The 17786-nt window shown below is 41.7% G+C and overlaps 1 protein-coding gene across 1 annotated transcript; it reads right to left on the minus strand.

Moving 5' to 3' along the window:
- Positions 1-10691: 10691 nt before the first annotated feature.
- LOC133136909 (small ribosomal subunit protein eS19) lies at positions 10692-16385 on the minus strand. Its single transcript, XM_061254782.1, has 6 exons — positions 16311-16385; positions 15375-15445; positions 14128-14228; positions 12485-12668; positions 10916-10970; positions 10692-10747 (listed from the first exon to the last, which is right to left on the minus strand). The coding sequence occupies exons 2-6, from the start codon at positions 15443-15445 to the stop codon at positions 10721-10723; spliced, it is 438 nt and encodes a 145-aa protein (XP_061110766.1). The 5' UTR covers positions 16311-16385; the 3' UTR covers positions 10692-10720.
- Between the last annotated feature and the right edge of the window lie 1401 nt (positions 16386-17786).

Raw genomic sequence — 17786 nt, forward strand, 5'->3', positions numbered from 1 at the left:
AAATGAGACTGACTTTAAAGTTTTTCTCTGATCCAATTTAAAAGCAATTGTGCGTGTTTGTATGACGTGTTATTATTGACGTATGTGCTTATTTATTAGGCAGACAGATAAACCCAGGCATCAAAGGCACAGACGAGATATTAGCACAGAGACTAATCATCAAGCTCAAAAAGTATTAATTAAATTCCATTTTATTTGTATAGTGCTTTCACAGAAAAATGTCACACAGAAGCTTTATAGAAGGGGGAAAAATAAGACATCAGGCCTGAACCCCCAGATAGCAAACATATTCTGAAGTCCTGCTGAATAGCATTTCCGGTATACTGCTAAGTGCTATGCTAGCGGATTTCATCATGGACGGCAACAACAACAACTTCATATTAGCAAATAAAGCATTAAATCATTCTACAAACAAAAGGCTCCAGATCATCCATAAATTATCACTATGCAGCTTTTCCTTGCTTTAAAAAAAAAGACATAGTGTACAGTTAGATTTGTGTCAAATGCAACAACTAAGATGACGTTATCTATCCTGGGATGGGCAGTCTCACGGGACGTACCAACACATTCACGACCATGGACCCCCCCCCCAATTGCGCTTGACATTGGTTAGGTTGCCATCGATAATGAAACAGCTTACTACTTTACTCTGGATGTGAAAGTTACTAATCAGCCGCAAAGTTCCTTCATATTCCTGCGAACATGTGACTGCTTGACATATTACCCATGATATTTTTCAACAGTAAGGCGGAAGTGTCGTAAAAAAATGCCTCACTTACATCTCTGTGATCTATTGCACTGTGATTGGACCCAAAGATGGCTCTGTGGGACCTCCTAAAAAGTATGCTTTACTTCCTGAAAAATCTGCACTCAGTGAAACTGAATTTTTTTGCTACTTATAAATAGTATAAATATAAATAATATAAATGGGCAGTATGTTTAGTAGACAGTTCATATTTTGAGGGCTGTTTCATGTAGTACATTCTGCCACTAAGGGGGCAAATGAGGGGATGATTTGAGAATGGGATGAGTTAGAGTATGTATCAGGACATACTATATGCATATGTGTACAGCTCCCACACAGATGGGCGGACACACTGAACTGCACACGCAAACCCACACTCACAGGCAGACATCATTCCGGGTCAACAGGGAGGCAGGTGCCAGTTCAATAAATATGATGGATGGATAGATGGGAGAAAAAAACTCATATTAATTTATGCGAAAGCCCGCTCTGAAATTGAAGTGCCATTCTAAAACTGAGAGAAATATCAGAATATTTTATAATTTCATGGATAGTTACACTCAAAATGTATTCACTGCATGTACATGTGAGCACACACACATAGGCTCACACTCTAAGCTGCATACACACAACATCAGACTTTTAGAGGTGTATGCTGGCTAGATAAATGTGTTGATAGATGGACAGATTGGACTGCTTGATGGGGTCAACTGAAATACCCAGTTGTACCCTTTGGTTCCATCTTAAAGGACTGTTTGTTTGTATGAAAGCTAACTGTATCTGTTTATGCTGCACTCTTGGCCAGGTTTCTCTTGAAAAAGATATTTTAAATCTCAATGAGTCTTTATTGGGTTAAATTAAGGTTTAATTAAAAATCAAAAAAACAGCCATTATGAAATTTTATTAAATTTTTCCCATTGTAACGTTATGGATGTGTCAGATTATACATATCCATGGCAATAGTTTTCATGAATAGTGGCACATGCTCAAAATAAATTCAAATAATGCTTGTATAAGCCGAAGCGTTTGGCTGTAATAACTGCTTAATCAGAGCTGACATATCAGTCTAACTAAATTGCATTAATTATATACAATCAGTGGTAGGACAATTATGCACAGCTATGGTACGAAAGGTCGTGCAATAGGTGCAGTGACTGGGCAGAAATAACATTATATTAACCACTATTAATCATTGTGTCAGAAGCAGTTACTACATTTCACTCTCCTCGGGAACAAGCCATGAAAAGAGTAAAAAAAACAACAACAACAGCTTCCAAATAAACAGCTGGTGAATCAGTGTTTATGTCTAACATGTCCTTTGGGATGTCCAAGGTTGTTCCAGGGATTTGTTGCTTAGGACAGCCACAGAAGGCTCTTAAAATATTTTTTATCTCTGCACTTTCTTTACTAGTTTCGTGTTTCATGATCTTTTGCGCACTGGAAGCCGCTTTGATTTTATTGTTCGCAGTTCATTTTGAAGCTACGATATCAACGGCATGTAAATACAAACATTCAAACGATATTTCAATTCCCCCTTTGGAAAGGAATGGAGAAGCATAGCTTGTAGCACGTAACAGCACAATCTGGTTAATATCAGAGAGGGCCTTTTTCACATGCTGTTTGCCTAGCTGGAGGCAAACGGTATTTTTCACATGCTGTTTGCCTAGCTGGAGACTGTTCTTTGCAGCTTGTTGTTTTGCTGATTTTATTGTGCTTTCATACACTCTATGTTGTAGATTAAGCCTTTAAAGTGTAAAAAATACATAATTAGAATATAGAACTGTAATGCCAATGTAGCAAGCATCACTTGTAAGCAATGATTCCAAGTTTTTAGAAAAAAAAACGAAACATTCCCAAAAAAATTTTCCAAAACAACATACTCTCTCGACTTGAAACAGTTCAATTATTTAATCGCGGTTTGGAAAGAAAACAGGTTCTTACAGGTTTCAGAAGTACCTGTTGCAATTGTTTTTTGACCGGAAAATTGATCGGGTTGTCACAAACGGTAAAGGCAGTGTTTGTGTCAAGTTCCATTAACTGTTAAATTAAAATTAAAAGAAGCCATGCTACAGTGCTTTGGCTTTTAGACTTAAAAAAGGACAGGATTCCACATGTCATAACTACAGATTCAGGCTGTTTATGCAGTTGGATACTTGTATTTCCCTTTCATACATGCAGTACATGCACACCTGCATAGAAGCACGCACACACACACATACACACACACACACATCAATGCACACATGCACACACAGACACACATTACAGTCACAAGCCCATTTTTATGCGGCGTTCAGGTATTTGAACAAGCTGCCCCCCAGGCTACATTCTGCCATGGGTTGGGGGCAGCGGGTTTGGGTCCTGCTTGTCTAGGCAAGTGAGAGAGAGAGAGAGAGAGAGAGAGAGAGAGAGAGAGCGAGAGAGAGAGAGAGAGAGATATAGAAACACCATCTGTTTGTGGGAGAGAGAGAGAGCCAGAAACTATCTGTCAGAGGAACCCTAACATTTTCCATTACGCAACAGCACTGCAGCTTGGAAATCAGTGCTGGCCTGGGGTAACTATTGACATTCTCAAATGATAATTTTCATGAGGGGAACTAGGTGCTATTTTCCACCGAAAATTGAGTGCGAAACGGAGGATAGAGTCACACAATGAGTCCCGCCAGTGGCTGTGTGTAACCGGATCTCAGTCCCTCATTCCGGTGCTCTACTTCTCGCTGTTTTACGGTCAAAACCTTGTCAACACAAAACTGATCACAGAGATAAGCCACAGTGGAGTTACATTGCCACCTACATGCCAATGTGCCAGAGGGACACAACATAAAAATAGGTTTCAAAAATATGTTTTCCCGTTTGAACAGAATTGAAATTTCTTATTTTACAGTGCATGTGTGACATCCACACATGCATCCTCACTAGCTGTGGTTGCTTGAGCATAGTGAAGCTCTGCTAACCAAGTGAGCATACGCGTGGTTGTTTGAGTTACCGTCAATTTCCTGTCAGCTTGGACCAGTCTGCCGTAGTCGCTCAGAGAATTGACGCTCACTGGATGTTTTTTGTTCTCTGTAAACCCTAGAGACTCTTGTTTGTGAAAATCCCAGAAGATACTGAAACCATCCTGTCTGGCACCGATAATACCACGGACATAGTCCCTTAGATCACATTTCTTCCCCATTCTGATATTTGGTCTGAACAACAACTGAACCTCTTGACCGTATCAGCACCAGCTACGGTTATAAAAGTACCGTATATGTAAGTACTTTTCCCCAACAGTAATTTGTTCTAAATCACTTTCAATTCAAGCTCATACAGAAATTATTTGCATCATAGTAAAGTCATTGAGTTACTAAAACTATTCAACCAGATGAATAATGGTAAGATAAACCTTAGCTATTCAACATAAGAAGACCACCCCCTCCAGGGAATCGAATAACAAGTTCTACCAATGATATGTGATCTTAGAACAGAATAGAACAACTTTATTTTTCCCAGGGGGAACTTCAGGTATCTTCTGTTCATTCTGAGGGGCTATGACTTCATGGTATCACCAGAGCTTTCTCTTCCCTCTATACTTCCGTGATCGCCAATCCCCAACCTGCCCCCACGAGCTCTCGTGTTCCTCTCCATTTCTGAAAAATAGATTGAAGCCCAGGACGCTTTGTGCTCCATCAAAGTTCTCTCAAGGTGGTAATGATACTCTTGTGCAATAGACAACATCTGCGAACTAACCATGAAAATGATTAATGAAAATGAGCAGTCGACAATTACCAACATGTTCAACAACTGCAGGATGAAGGGAAACCACCCCGTACCCACATTAAGTGAGCCAGTCTGGTTCCAGCTCTACAGTGGAAAGGGGTTTGATAACAGCACTCTGTGAGCAGAGCTCTATGGATTGAATGAAATGCAAAGACTATGGATTAAAATGGGAATTCAGAAGAGATGAAGACAGGGGTCAAGAGAGGGTAAAGACAGACTATAGGTTTGTGTGTGTGTGTGTGTGTGTGTGTGTGTAGGGGGGGCAGACTTGGGTGGAAGGACCTGTAACTAAACAGGGCAGGAGAATTCTGAGATGTTCTAATCTAGACCATCAATGGGACCCATTCGGCACTGGGCTGCACTGCATCGTATTGTACTGCATTACCGCTTCTATACGGATGTCCTGTGACCAGTTTAAATGCACCAGTTACGCCATACCTGTGCGCATGGCTTCAGCAGAGTCGTTGGGGCAAGCTATGGCCTGTTCAAAGGAATACCATACATTACAGGCCAAGTCATCACTGCAATTGTTGTTTGGAATGCTATAACAGGTCAGCTCCTGGAATCAAGAAAAGGCTGACCGTGTTTTCTTCAAGCCACGTTATGGGAAGCGAGCATTCATTCTGAGCAGGCAAGAATAATAAACAGTACCTGCCAGGAATGTTTGCTGTCAGTCGGGAAGGACATTGCACTACGCAAAAGTCAGAATCAAACATCCAACATGTTTAAGCCCTTTTATTTGAATTCCACCAACATATTGTCACGGGGAGCTATTTTTAATATTTGAAACTTGTGGCTGGAAGCATGGTGAAAATACAAACCCCTGCCCTGGGAAATTAGTCATTTAGTCTTCTACGCCAGTGAATACAACATCCAAACTCTGGGAGATTAATTGGACTCATTATCAGAAATTGACAGCTTTCCAAATGTTTTAAAGGGAGGACAACAATGCACCCGTATAAAATATTTGCAAAGAAAAAACGTTATTCTGGGTGGAATGTCTGGTCCTTTGACAGATAATGGCATGAAGCATTTATCTTTGTTTCGCCCATCGATTTGCCAGCTTAAACATGCTTGGAGCTTGACGGAATGGTCAAATATTTCCTGCCTAGAAAGTGAACACTTTCCAGAGCTCTGTATAGGAGAGAAAACACCAGCTGTCGTCAAGCTTTGAGTGCCAGCACTGTCTGAGCTCTGATGGCTGAGTGATTCCGTCAGCCGTAGTGTGGTTAGGGATAGCGGTGTCCAGAGAGTCAAGTTGACTCAGTCAACTGAGAAAATCTGCTTGGCATGGCACACTGGCCAAGGCAGTTGGTCATGAATCTTGGTGAGCCAATGGCAAGCAGCCTTCAATCACTGAATCAATCAAAAACAATAAGTGAGAAGACATCTAATGCAGTGTTTCTCAACTCCAATCCTCAGACTGCATTTGCATAAGGTTTTTGTTGTAACCAGGAACACAAACACCCAATTTAATGACGGAACCAATTTAACCACCAAAAATGCCCTTCATTAGTGAAATCAGGTGTCTGAGTTCCTTCTGGCAAGTGGGTCCTGAGGACTGGAGTTGAAAAACTGACTAATGTACAACTCTTCCCTCTCCTGTCTCCACTATGCATGTGTTGTCTGTTGAGTATAAAGAATGCACTAACACTGGCCTGGGATAATGAAGGTTTCAAAGCCAAAATGCCTTCAAGGGACCTTTGTTTTGCCCTGCGCAAAGCCTGAGGTTGAGGAAAGGATGCACCTATCCCATCTGCCTTAGGGAGCCTTTAACCACGAAAGAATGGTAATAGGTCCCATCGAGTCACCAGTGCCGACTTGTCAGGGGCTAGTGGGTTACAGTTTTTGGGGGGAATATTTGCCCTGGCGTTCCTGAGAGTAACCAGCAGCTCATGAACTCTGGGCACCAGCGAGAGCTTTGGAGAAAAGGTGGGGTGAAGGAGTGTGGGAGGAAGAAAGATGGGGACACAGAGGGAAGGAAAGAGGGAGCGGGGAAGAACACTGAGTTAGGAAACGACAGCGAGGCGGAGACAACAGCAAACAGGGGTCTGGTGAAAAACGAGACCCAAAGAAAGATTGTAACACAGATACACAGATAGAGGAGGGAGAGGTGGAAAGGGCCTCAGATTATCTGTGAACAGCTAAAAGAGATACCCATGCAGCAGGTAATATAAATGCCAGCAGGATTCTTCAAGCTCTAAAAAAAAGGCTGTTGGGCCAAATCATAGCAAAGTGGCAAAAATACACTGTACTCTCTAGAAATACAATGTACTCTGTACAAATACACTGTGCTCTGTAAAAAATACACTGTAATTCCAGCCCCTTGTACTTACAATGGGACTACCAGAGATCCTGTCCCTGGGTATCCTGACTCAGATAAGCAGAGCAGAGCACAGAGCACTTTCGGGAATCTTATCATATCCCACTAACTGCAGGACAATTCAGACATGCACTTTACACCAAACTCAGTCCAAGGGATTGATGTGTACAGTATGCAGGGTTGTACAGTATTACAGTTTGAGCTGTGGTCTATATGTATTTTTCACAAATACGAGACTGATTAATCGGTTGATTTGACAGGCAGAATCTCGGTTAATTTTAGAACCCAAAACCGGCCTGTTGTAAATGAAGGGTTAAAAGTCTGCATTCACAGCAAATGAAAGACAGAAATCATGAAAGCATGCAAATGCATGTTCTCAAATAGATGTGAATGCATGTTCTCAACTAGAAAGAGGAGAGGAGTGCAGACCTCCAGCAAGGTACAGCAATCTCCCGTCACATGAACATTCACAGCAAATGTCTTACCAATCCAGTCATTACATTTTGAGATATGTTTGGCCGGATGGTGGCACAAGAGAAAAGGTCACAGGGCTACCAAAATCAGCATGTTTCCACCACTGGGAAAAATGAACATGCGCAGCAATCCAGCTGATCACAAATTGAACGTTTGGCCTGACGGTGGTGCTAGAGGAAAGGTCATTGAATCCACTAAATCAGGAGATTGCTTCCTCTTGAAAACATGACCGAGCACAGCAAGTGCTATGGTAATCCGGCTGGTCCTTGGATCGCAAGCCATTTTTAAGATATCCGTCACAGACAGACGGACAAATAGGCATATGTCATTACATAACCTCCTTGGCTGAAGCTATTATCTTTGCTAATTACAGGATTGGCTGGAACCAAAGGCAGCATATCTAGGGGCTCACAGGCCCATGTTTTTGAAGCCCTGACTTAAGCCTCCCCACACCCTATAAGAATTGAAGCAGCTTCACCCTCATTATATATGCAACTGGGAAACTATAGATTTAGGCTATATGTAAATTACCCCATTATTCTGAACAGACCCAAGCATATTTAGTTGACTGGTGAATGGCACAGTGTGAGGATCCTGCACATACTGTATGTTTCTGACGTTATTGCCATTTGATTTGGTTTTGTCGTCATTAATCAAGTCCACTCTATGTTTCTGGCTGCTGTCAAACTACAGTTCTTGTCAAACTTAATCAGACTAGGGTACTGAAATATACTGATGTTGAACGAAGTCACAGTACCTGGCCACATTTCTTTTCACGAAATAATAATAGGCTTTATTTGTATATAGAACATTATTCTTTGACATCTTGTTCCATGAGCACAACATGCAAAAAGTCGGAAAATTAAAACGACTCCAAAATGGTTTATTGGACTTCTTAATATGGAGAAGGCAAGATATTAAACTTGCTCAATTAAACAGGAAATATTCGACACAATCAGGATATTAAACATAAGCATTGAAATATGCATTCCATTGATGATATACAAAATCGATTACAACTTGGCATTTCTCTTTACAATTGATAAAGCCGTTTATTGTGGCCGAGTCCTACCTGATTGAGATGGTTCCTTTAATCATTCCACTAACATTCCGCTTCATTCCAATCATTCTTAAAGTGTGACTGAAGGCTATGTGAAGGCTATACAGTGTATGTCGTTATTTTTCTTTTCAATTATTTTGAATTTATTTTATTTCAATTATTTTTATTACAATTCCCCTTTTCACAGATTATGTTTGTACTCTCGCAACAAAACACATTCAAACTAAACTTAAGACAGAACTAATATAAGAATAATGTAAATTAATTACAACACTACATGAAAAAGTAGTGTTGACACATAAATCTAAAAAGATCAATCTCCCTAAACTTAAGAGATATTTTAAGATTTTTGCAAAAAAGCGAGACTGACGCACATATCGGGGTATCATCTTACCTTGCAACGAACAAAAAAGCAAGGTGCACAGGAGTGGCACGCGCCCACTGCTCGGGATCCCTTGCATTTCTACTTTTCTTACAAACGAGTTCTTCAAATTTTGGTCTACTGTCCTGAGTTCTTTCCGTCAAGATGTGGACCGTCCTAGCTGCAGCACGCCTAGAGATTAGTTCTGAGATCTGTCTGCTTTTGTATAGGCTACCTGTAAAATCTTGTCTAGGTGTCTTCTAGCCTACCTCTATACTGCCCGTCCCTTACTCCCTCTGTGAGAAATATGATGCTCGTGACAGATTCTTGCACAGAAGGCTCCCACCCTCCACTAGGGTATTCAAAGGAAGTAAGAACAGGGTAGGGTCATTAAGATGTTGATACTAGCTGTGATCCATTACGAGGATAAGAACAATCGTGATTTCGGACCCAACTTCATAAAATGGCAAATTAAGGCTATCAAATAATTAAGTGACAATGCGGCCAGGATTAAGCTGCCCCTAAAACTTTTTATGAGACGTTTCTGCGTGTTGTTTCGCGTTCCTTTAACGTCAAACCGCAAAACTTAAAACGGCAACGTTTAAATCCTCAAGTCAGAACGGACCACAGTCACGACTTGAATTTGAGTTGCCGATACAATCAAGAATTCATTCAGTTTAGCCACCTCCGTTTGTCAGGCTCTGCCTCCATCAACTGTTGCATGACTGCAAATTATTAGCAAATTATTGCGACAGTGCTCTACATCTTCATCTTAAATAAACGTTTCTGTATTTAAGAATTATGATTTACAGGAAATAACTTTTTATCTTGACCCGTTCAGCCATATGGATGAAATTTCTAGTTGTGCTGCGCTTCAGAACCTAAAGTAAAAATTGTTGCTCCGTTCAAAAAAATGTAAGATGCAACGAAGAGTAAACAAGAGCAGATTAACATTTTATAATTACAAATTTGCACATTATTGGGAAGGGACAGAAGCTGAATTTCTGAGAAATTAGGCCACGATAACACGGAATATCCGTACAGGAATCGGATTATTTAAAAAGCGTTAAAAAAGCTTCCTTCTATTGTTGGCTTGAAGTCAGCTGCTAAAACCTTATTAGGATAATCCTCCCTGATTAATCTTACATTCGTCCAGGTTTCCCCGTGTATAGGATAGGGTCGGTGTACAGTAGCACATATAATTCCTCCAGGAAGGTAAATTTCCATAGGAAGATGGAGAGGTGTACCGGCTAATTAGCATTATGTCAGCATATTTCGGAATACCCTATATCAGCAAGATTGTCACACCTTTTCGGTCTACTCCCTTGCTCATGGCAGTATTAGCGTTTACATTATAGGAACGGAGCCCCCCTCTGGTACGGGATATTTCGTTGCATTTCCACGCGTTTACATGCCTCAGAGCAGGTTCTGGGGATTACAGAAATCACACTTTGCCCGAACAATTTTTTTCTCAAAACCCAGATGATTCTGCACTGACGTAAAAATGTATATTAATCATGGGTTTCACTTTAATAAAAGGACGAATTGCATATTTATATTTAATGGCACGCGTGGACAAATCTGTATGCATTCATTTATTTTCACTAACTGTAATGGAAGGTTCGCATTGCCCATTTCATTAATCTACTTAATTCATATTTCCTTTGCATATTCAAGCAAATTCATTGAAATTCAATATTCTGTGCATTTAAATCCCCTTTTCAATATTTAAACTCAGTGAAAGTGGTGCATTTCTAATACAAATGTTAAATTAAATATTGGCGAAATCCCTTTCTGACCAACGATTTAAACAGACACAGATATTGGCATTGCTGACTGGCACTTCTGTAGGCTGCACATATCATCTATTCTGTCCTTGTGACTCTGTTGAGCAAATCAGTGTGGCTGCAATTAACATTAGCCTTGTAGGCAAAATCACCATTAAGAGATTTCACACGACAAACTCAGGTCAACATATTCATCATTTTATTGTACAGTTCATTGCTTCTTGCTTGCAGCTGAAACCTGTGGGAAGAAGAATTATCCCTTTATTCATTACTGGCTGAGACATTTATTTTATTTTTTAAACTTTTTTTTTTGCGTGGGAGGGTTACAGGACACGAGAAAAACTCATGATATGCAAGCAGGAGAGGGGGCATGAAAAGGTTTTTATGGTGACAAACAGCAACTCACCTGGCCAGCGATTCTATCAAGGTCCCTCTGTCCCTGTGGAGTCAGCCTGCGGCCACTGAAGAGGGAAAAGCATTCATCATCTTAGTTAGCCACCAACACGCTCTGCCTTCCTGCACAATACATTCCCTTCCAAAACTCCTACAGCTCACTCATCTTCCAGACAACACTCATCCATTGGCACAGACACGCGCGCGCACACACACACACATACTCTATCACTCACTCTCACACTCACACTCACACACACACTCACACACACACACACAGGCAAACTTCTGGCTTGGACTTCAAAACAAGTTTACTGTTGTCTGACCGCATTGGTCTGGACATCCAGACAGGAACGCAATGCTTGCCAATGACAAGAATCGTTACGAGGGTTCGAGTTCATTAGCGAGCCAAACTTTGATTTATCCAAAACCTTTGCAAATCGACAAGCGCACAGGACGTGCCGTCCCAAGCAATATACAAACACTGCAATTGTTAAAAATAAATAAATAAATAATAATAAAAACTTGTGATTGGGGTAATCCCCTTTTCCCCTTCCCTTTATATTTGTGAAGACTGTCTGACTGAAAGGAAAGTCACACTCCTTTCAAATCCATCATCCGTTTTCTCAGGGGCAGCTCAAATTCTGATTGGAGCAGCCCAGAGGGGGGGATTAACGCACTGTGATTGACATGTCACCCGAACCAAACGTCTCTTGCGGCAGTTCCAACTCCGACTGCCGCACGCCGTTTCAATGCAAGAGGTGAACGTGCGCCAGTTTCACAGCACGTCTGGGAGGCGACCGATATGGATTCATACCCCGAGGGGCCAAAACCCCCACAGGGTGGAGAAGTTTTGGATGACTGCACAGACCCTGGCAATGTCACATGGCTCTAAGCACATGAACACAATACAAAGAGCAGTCAGTGGCCCGGTAGCCATGCCATCCCTCCCCAAAACAGCACGAAATGTCTGGAGGTCAATTCAACTCATCTCAAGCCTCAATGGCAGATGTTCTTAAAGGTCCCATATAAAACACATTTCCAGTGTCTTATTTTAGGGCCAGATACCCATAAGACAACAGGACCAAAAACAATCTCTATCCATGTCCATTCTCCAGCGTTTTAGTGACTGTGTCTTTAAGGCCCATTGATATCAATGAACCTCCATTCCGATTGGCAGGCTAGCTCCTACAAACTGAACGCCCTCTGTGCCGAACACTTGGATTCATTCGGGCTACAAGGTAGCCCAGCTGAAGCAAACGAGTGTGTCGCCGTGATGTCACACGGAAGTCCAAACAGCTCGTTTAAATGCACATTAACTTCATAGATTTATTTGGGCACTGTGCGAAACGCAGATACTTCCGTTTTATAGCACCTTCAACTCCTTTATAATCCACATAGCAGCAGAAATTTAATTTTCCACAATATGGGAGCTTTAATTCAAATATATTGTTTCTTAACTACACAGATAAATGAGTGCTGGGGAGGACATCCACTAAGACATCACGACAGCGCAGGGCCCGAAGGTGTCCCATCGCCCGCCAGCCGCACAAACCCGCAGGAAGAGCAGCGGTCCCCTCACCCGTTGGGGTCCTTCTCCACCATCTTCAGCCCCTCCAGGGACTGCAGCACCTTGCGGGCCACGTTCTTCGACCCGTGGCTGAAGTGAGCGGGGCAGACGCCGTTCCTCTGACGACCGCCGTAGATCTTGGTCATGGAGCCAACGCCCACGCCCCCGCGCAGGTACAGGTGTCGCACAGTGGAGGCTGGGGCACAGGAGGGGGGGGGGGGGTCAGAGGTCAGGGGTCAGACGCCACACCACAGTACAACGCAACAGCAGCGGTCGCTAAGTCACAGCCTTAACCCATAAGGCGCTCTTGACCTTCTCAACCAATCAAAAATCAATTTTAAAACCCTACTCAATTTTCTCAAGCACAGCCAAAATCCCATGGGATTTAGGTGGAGCCATGCTGGGCCTGGGACAGAAAGGGTTAAGGCTCCGACTGAACTGGAACCCCCCCAAAGAACAGCGGCAAGGGGGGGGGGGGGTCCAACAGAGGGGGCGGTCAGACAGAATGCGTCTAATTCACACTGAAAGGCCTGTGAAATGTATTAACAGGGGGGTGGGGGGGGGGCAAGGAAGTCGTGCTCCGCCAGTCACCGCGGTGCGAAAATGGAGCGGCAGTAATCATACGCCGAGAGTTTAATTACATAAACAGCAATTAATTCTAGACATGGGGTTCTCGCCTACTGATAAAGGCGCTGACATCAGCTAATTGATTTAAAAGCCATCTAAAATTCTTCTTCCGTCGCTTCTATTATTGACTACTGGGACTCCTGACGGGCTCCGACTACTTCAATAGAGCGCACTGGCACATTGAGTTTTTCCGCGGAAACTTGTCATTAGCTCAATATGTTCCATTTCATCTAGATAACACAGCAAAATAATCAAACACGGGCGCACCAGCCAGAAAGGAAATGACTATGGGGAGCACTGTACTTTCATTAACCCGAAGGATTTCTCTGTGAAGAAAAAACTCTTTGTACAAGTAAGCCCAGATTTAAAGCCTTAATACATATCAGTGCTCTTATAATAGGCTACGTGTCCCAAAAAAAGCATAGTGAAGCAGCTAATGAGTGCAAATACAGGCAGGTAAAGGTGAAAAGGTAGCAACAGAAAATGTTTTAAGCAGCATATATTTTGGTTAGCACAGCACATTTTCACTGGAATTACCACCAGTACATATCTACTACAAAAGTGCACACATTAAAGACCCTGCGCAATCAAAGGAAATATTTTTTTTTACAGTTTTACTGGATACAAAGAACAAATTAAATAAGATAATTATTTCATTTATTTTTTACCTCAGGAAGCAACCAAGTTCTTGCAGCGACCACAACACATTTGCAATCAGTTCAGTCATTCAGGGATCAGGTTACATGTGTATTGTGCCATTTAGCTTTAAACCAATCAGTGGTGCGTCCATTTGCTAGCCGGCCAGTCAGAGCTACACTGGGAAGTAAACATTCAATCAGAAAGGGCAAGTCTAGTCAGGGCACTTCTTTGCCAGTGTAAATTTGAAAACTGACATCTCCGCATTTTTGCATAAAGGAAATATTATATGCAAGAGAAAGTGATTGCACAGGGGCTTTAATATGTTTACTGGCCGTGTTCGGTTCAAATGGTTGCGTAACGGTTAAACTCAAACGTGGTTTCCTCCTCACCAGCTCTGGTATAGAACCAGTTGTCGTCACACGGAGCCAGTTCCTTGTGCTTGGCCAGTTTCACTGTGTCCACCCAGTCTGGCACTTTCAGCTTCCCCGACCTGAGGGTGGACAGATAAGGAGGGAGGGAGGGAGTCAGTCCGAGCAGGCAGACCAGGTATAATTAACAAAGAACCTATGTATAAACTTGATTCGTATGACCTGAACTGCACACAGCTCTAAAGGTGTGAATGCATAATTCTGTACTGTGTACCATATCCATTTTCTAACAATCGCACTAAACTCCTTTCCCAGGCATATCATGTCATACAGGGTGACTGTTTCGCCCCAATCAAAGAGTCATTGAAGCACAGAAAGGACGAAGATTAGGCAGCAACATCTGAACCTGACTGAATTCAAACTAGAATATTCTGTTGTGAAGCAGCTCCTGATGACAGCGTATGATTTCAGTTTCTCCCAACAGCCAAGCAGAACGGATTTACCAACCTATACAAAATCTCATGCTCTGCCCGTGAGGGGGACATTTTTTGGAGATACATTTTGATAACCCCTGACAGAGTAAATTAATAGTGAAATCAACACTTGTTTTATCATTTTTCCTCAGGAAAACTAGTCTCACTTCTGGTCAGGCAATTTAACAGTCCAATGATTTTCTTGACGGAAGCAATTTTGCCCCCCTTCCCTCATTTTGAGCAAGTTATGACTATCTTAGAAAGTTTTAAAGTCTGGTGGAAGAAATTTGTTGCTCTCTGAATAGCAATCAACACATCCGTAAATAAGCCATTTACAAACATGAGAAAAATGGCATTAGAAAATCCACCTCTCATTTTGCCAACACTAAGATGTTCTACTCCAGCACTACTCAACTCCAGTACCTTCAAAGAAACTGGACAAAAAGGTATTGTTTTGTTAAATCTTGTAATCAAAATGAACAACAATCCACACTGTGCATTTCAGACATATATCGATAGGTGAGGCTGTTGAAGGGAAATTGAAGAGCAATTGAAATTCCATTTTAGTAATTTCACAGTCACTTGCCAAAGAGTTATATCCAAAATAATTGAAAGGCATTTTCTGCCAAATACCTTCATGTGAAATATTGGCAACCAAAACGGAAAAGTAGGACAGAGACGGAATGCATATGTAGATATATATATTCTAAAGACATCCTATTCAGGACATTAAGGTAGAATGAATGGGAATCGGAGTTGTGTACATTGTGCAGCCGGGGCAGGAACACATCTTACTTTTTGAGAAAGGCGGCGAGGGCACGGACAAATTCCTGCTGGTTGACGTCTTTCACTGTGACACCCGGCATCTGTTTAACCGAGAATGAAAGAAATTCAACATTAGTTAAAGTAACCCGACTTTCGCCAATGAGTTAAAAAAGAAAATAGGAAAACCTTCCATCATACCATTTAATTATTACCAGCTTCTGTTGCTATATACGCACACTTGTCAGGTACTTGTTAGCTAGCTAGTAAGTTCACCGTTAATGTTATCCCGCTAATCAAACCTATCTTCAGATGTTAAGACTTTTAAGTACAATCCGCGGTGACACATCGTGGAACATTCATAGCGACGTTCACAGTAAGAACAAAAGCGTACACTAGCTCATGCCATGGAATGCTTAATGTATTAACATATCCCCAATTTCATATTGTAATTTAGTTAACGTTAGAATAATCAGCTATATCGCAACAAAGCCAATCGCGACCAGTTGCTGATCATGGAAGTCGGTATGGATCTATTAACGTAACGTTAATAGATCCATGGCTAAGTTAACCAATGCCATTGTTTATACAGAACTTTTGAATGCTTTTTACATAACGATTAATATGTATTTAGTTAAGTGATTAGGTCAGGTTAACTAATCAGAATGTTCAACAGTTGCAGAATCGTGAAATAGGAATTAGCTAAGAACGCTAGCATGCCAGCTAAATAGCTAATGCTATGTAGTGTCTAAAGCACGTTGGCCTATTTTATGCGTTGTATGGGAGCGGCCATTATTACAGTCAACATTATAACATTTTAAACGGACATAATAGCCGTATAATTATTTTCTTCACTTCGCCCCTCGGCCTAAACCCTAATGAATGAAAGCGGTCGGTTTTAATGTGAGATCCGTCGTTCAGAAGATTATTAGCACATGTTTGAAGCGCTACACTACGAAATTCATCTACCTTGCTCTGTCGGCAGTAGGCGAAAAGGCTGATGGGTGTTCAAGACCGTGCGCTGGAGGAGTTGTTCACGTTTACTCACGCGAGATTTTGCCAGTAGGGCGGACATGCAAGAATTTAAGTGACTTATTGCGAGTGACGGCCACAGAACTAAGAGGAATTGTCCAGGGAATTGATCAATGTAAGATGTAATTTAAGTCTTAACTGCTGGTCTGACACCATTCAGTTGTGTTATGAATCACTTATGACAGACCTTTACCGTTAAGAGAATTCACAGGAATTGACATTGTTCCACACAGTGAATTATTTGGCCTATAATTTAGCAATGTATTTATAAATAATAATAATAATATATAATCACCTATATTGTAGATAACTATTTTTCACAGTTCAAGACAACCCAAAAATGCCCACAAACCAGCTGATAAGTATGTGAATCATTCTGCTTCTGGGCATAAGCAGCATGTGGCATGCGGCAACTGATGGTATTCCCGAGCTTTGCGGTTAGCATACCGTACATACATATTCATGATGATCAGTCATTGCTGAGCCTGTCACATGCCCGCTGACAACAGATTTTTTCCGACATGACTTCATCATTGTACATCCAATTGGACACTGAGACAAAGTGAGACATAGCATCCAGAATTTTGACCTGAATGCATTTTTAATCATATTCCTCTATTGGCAGAAGGACACCAAAATTCAGAGCCGAATATTGCCCATGTATGCCAAGTTTTGTCATGATCAGAAAACAGTTTGTGAGTTAGTGCTGGTTTATTAAGGGTGACATGGCTCAGGCAGTAAGAGCAGTCGTCTGGCAGTCAGAGGGTTGCCGGTTGGATCCCCTGCCCGGGCTGTGTCGAAGTGTCCTTGAGCAAGACACCTAACCCCCAAATGCTCCTGACGAGCTGGTGGGCACCTTGCATGGCAGCCAATCGCCGTCGGTGTGTGAGTGTGTGTATGAATGGGTGAATGAAAAGCATCAATTGTACAGCGCTTTGGATATATAAATGCCAACCATTTACCATTTAGTAAAAATGGCCATGCCCACAACAATTGATCACAACATGTCATGGACACAAACGGTTTGCAGCATCAAAAAAAGGGTTCTTTCAGGCTTGTGCTCTGTCAAATTTAGTGAAGGTTGCATCAACTTTGTAGAAGAAGAAGCAGAAAATGTGCTTTTGAAAACATTTAAAATGCCTGAAGAATCAAAATGGTTGCCAATGTTGGTTCTTGAGGTGAAGTTGCTCATCTGAAGGATCGACTGATATATGTTGTAGGATTTTCCATTACCCATAGCCAACCTGCATATTTGCTATGGCTGACTCATCCCAAATTAAAAAATATTTTGGTTACTCCATACTTTGTGTCAAATTTGGGGAAGATTGGGTCAACTTTGTAGAAGAAGAAGCAAACAATGAGCTTTTTGAAAAAAGGGAAAAATTGGCAGGTGCAAATTAAATACAGGAATAC

Source organism: Conger conger, chromosome 9 (assembly GCF_963514075.1).
Source record: "Conger conger chromosome 9, fConCon1.1, whole genome shotgun sequence".
Classification (NCBI taxonomy): Eukaryota; Metazoa; Chordata; class Actinopteri; order Anguilliformes; family Congridae; genus Conger; species Conger conger.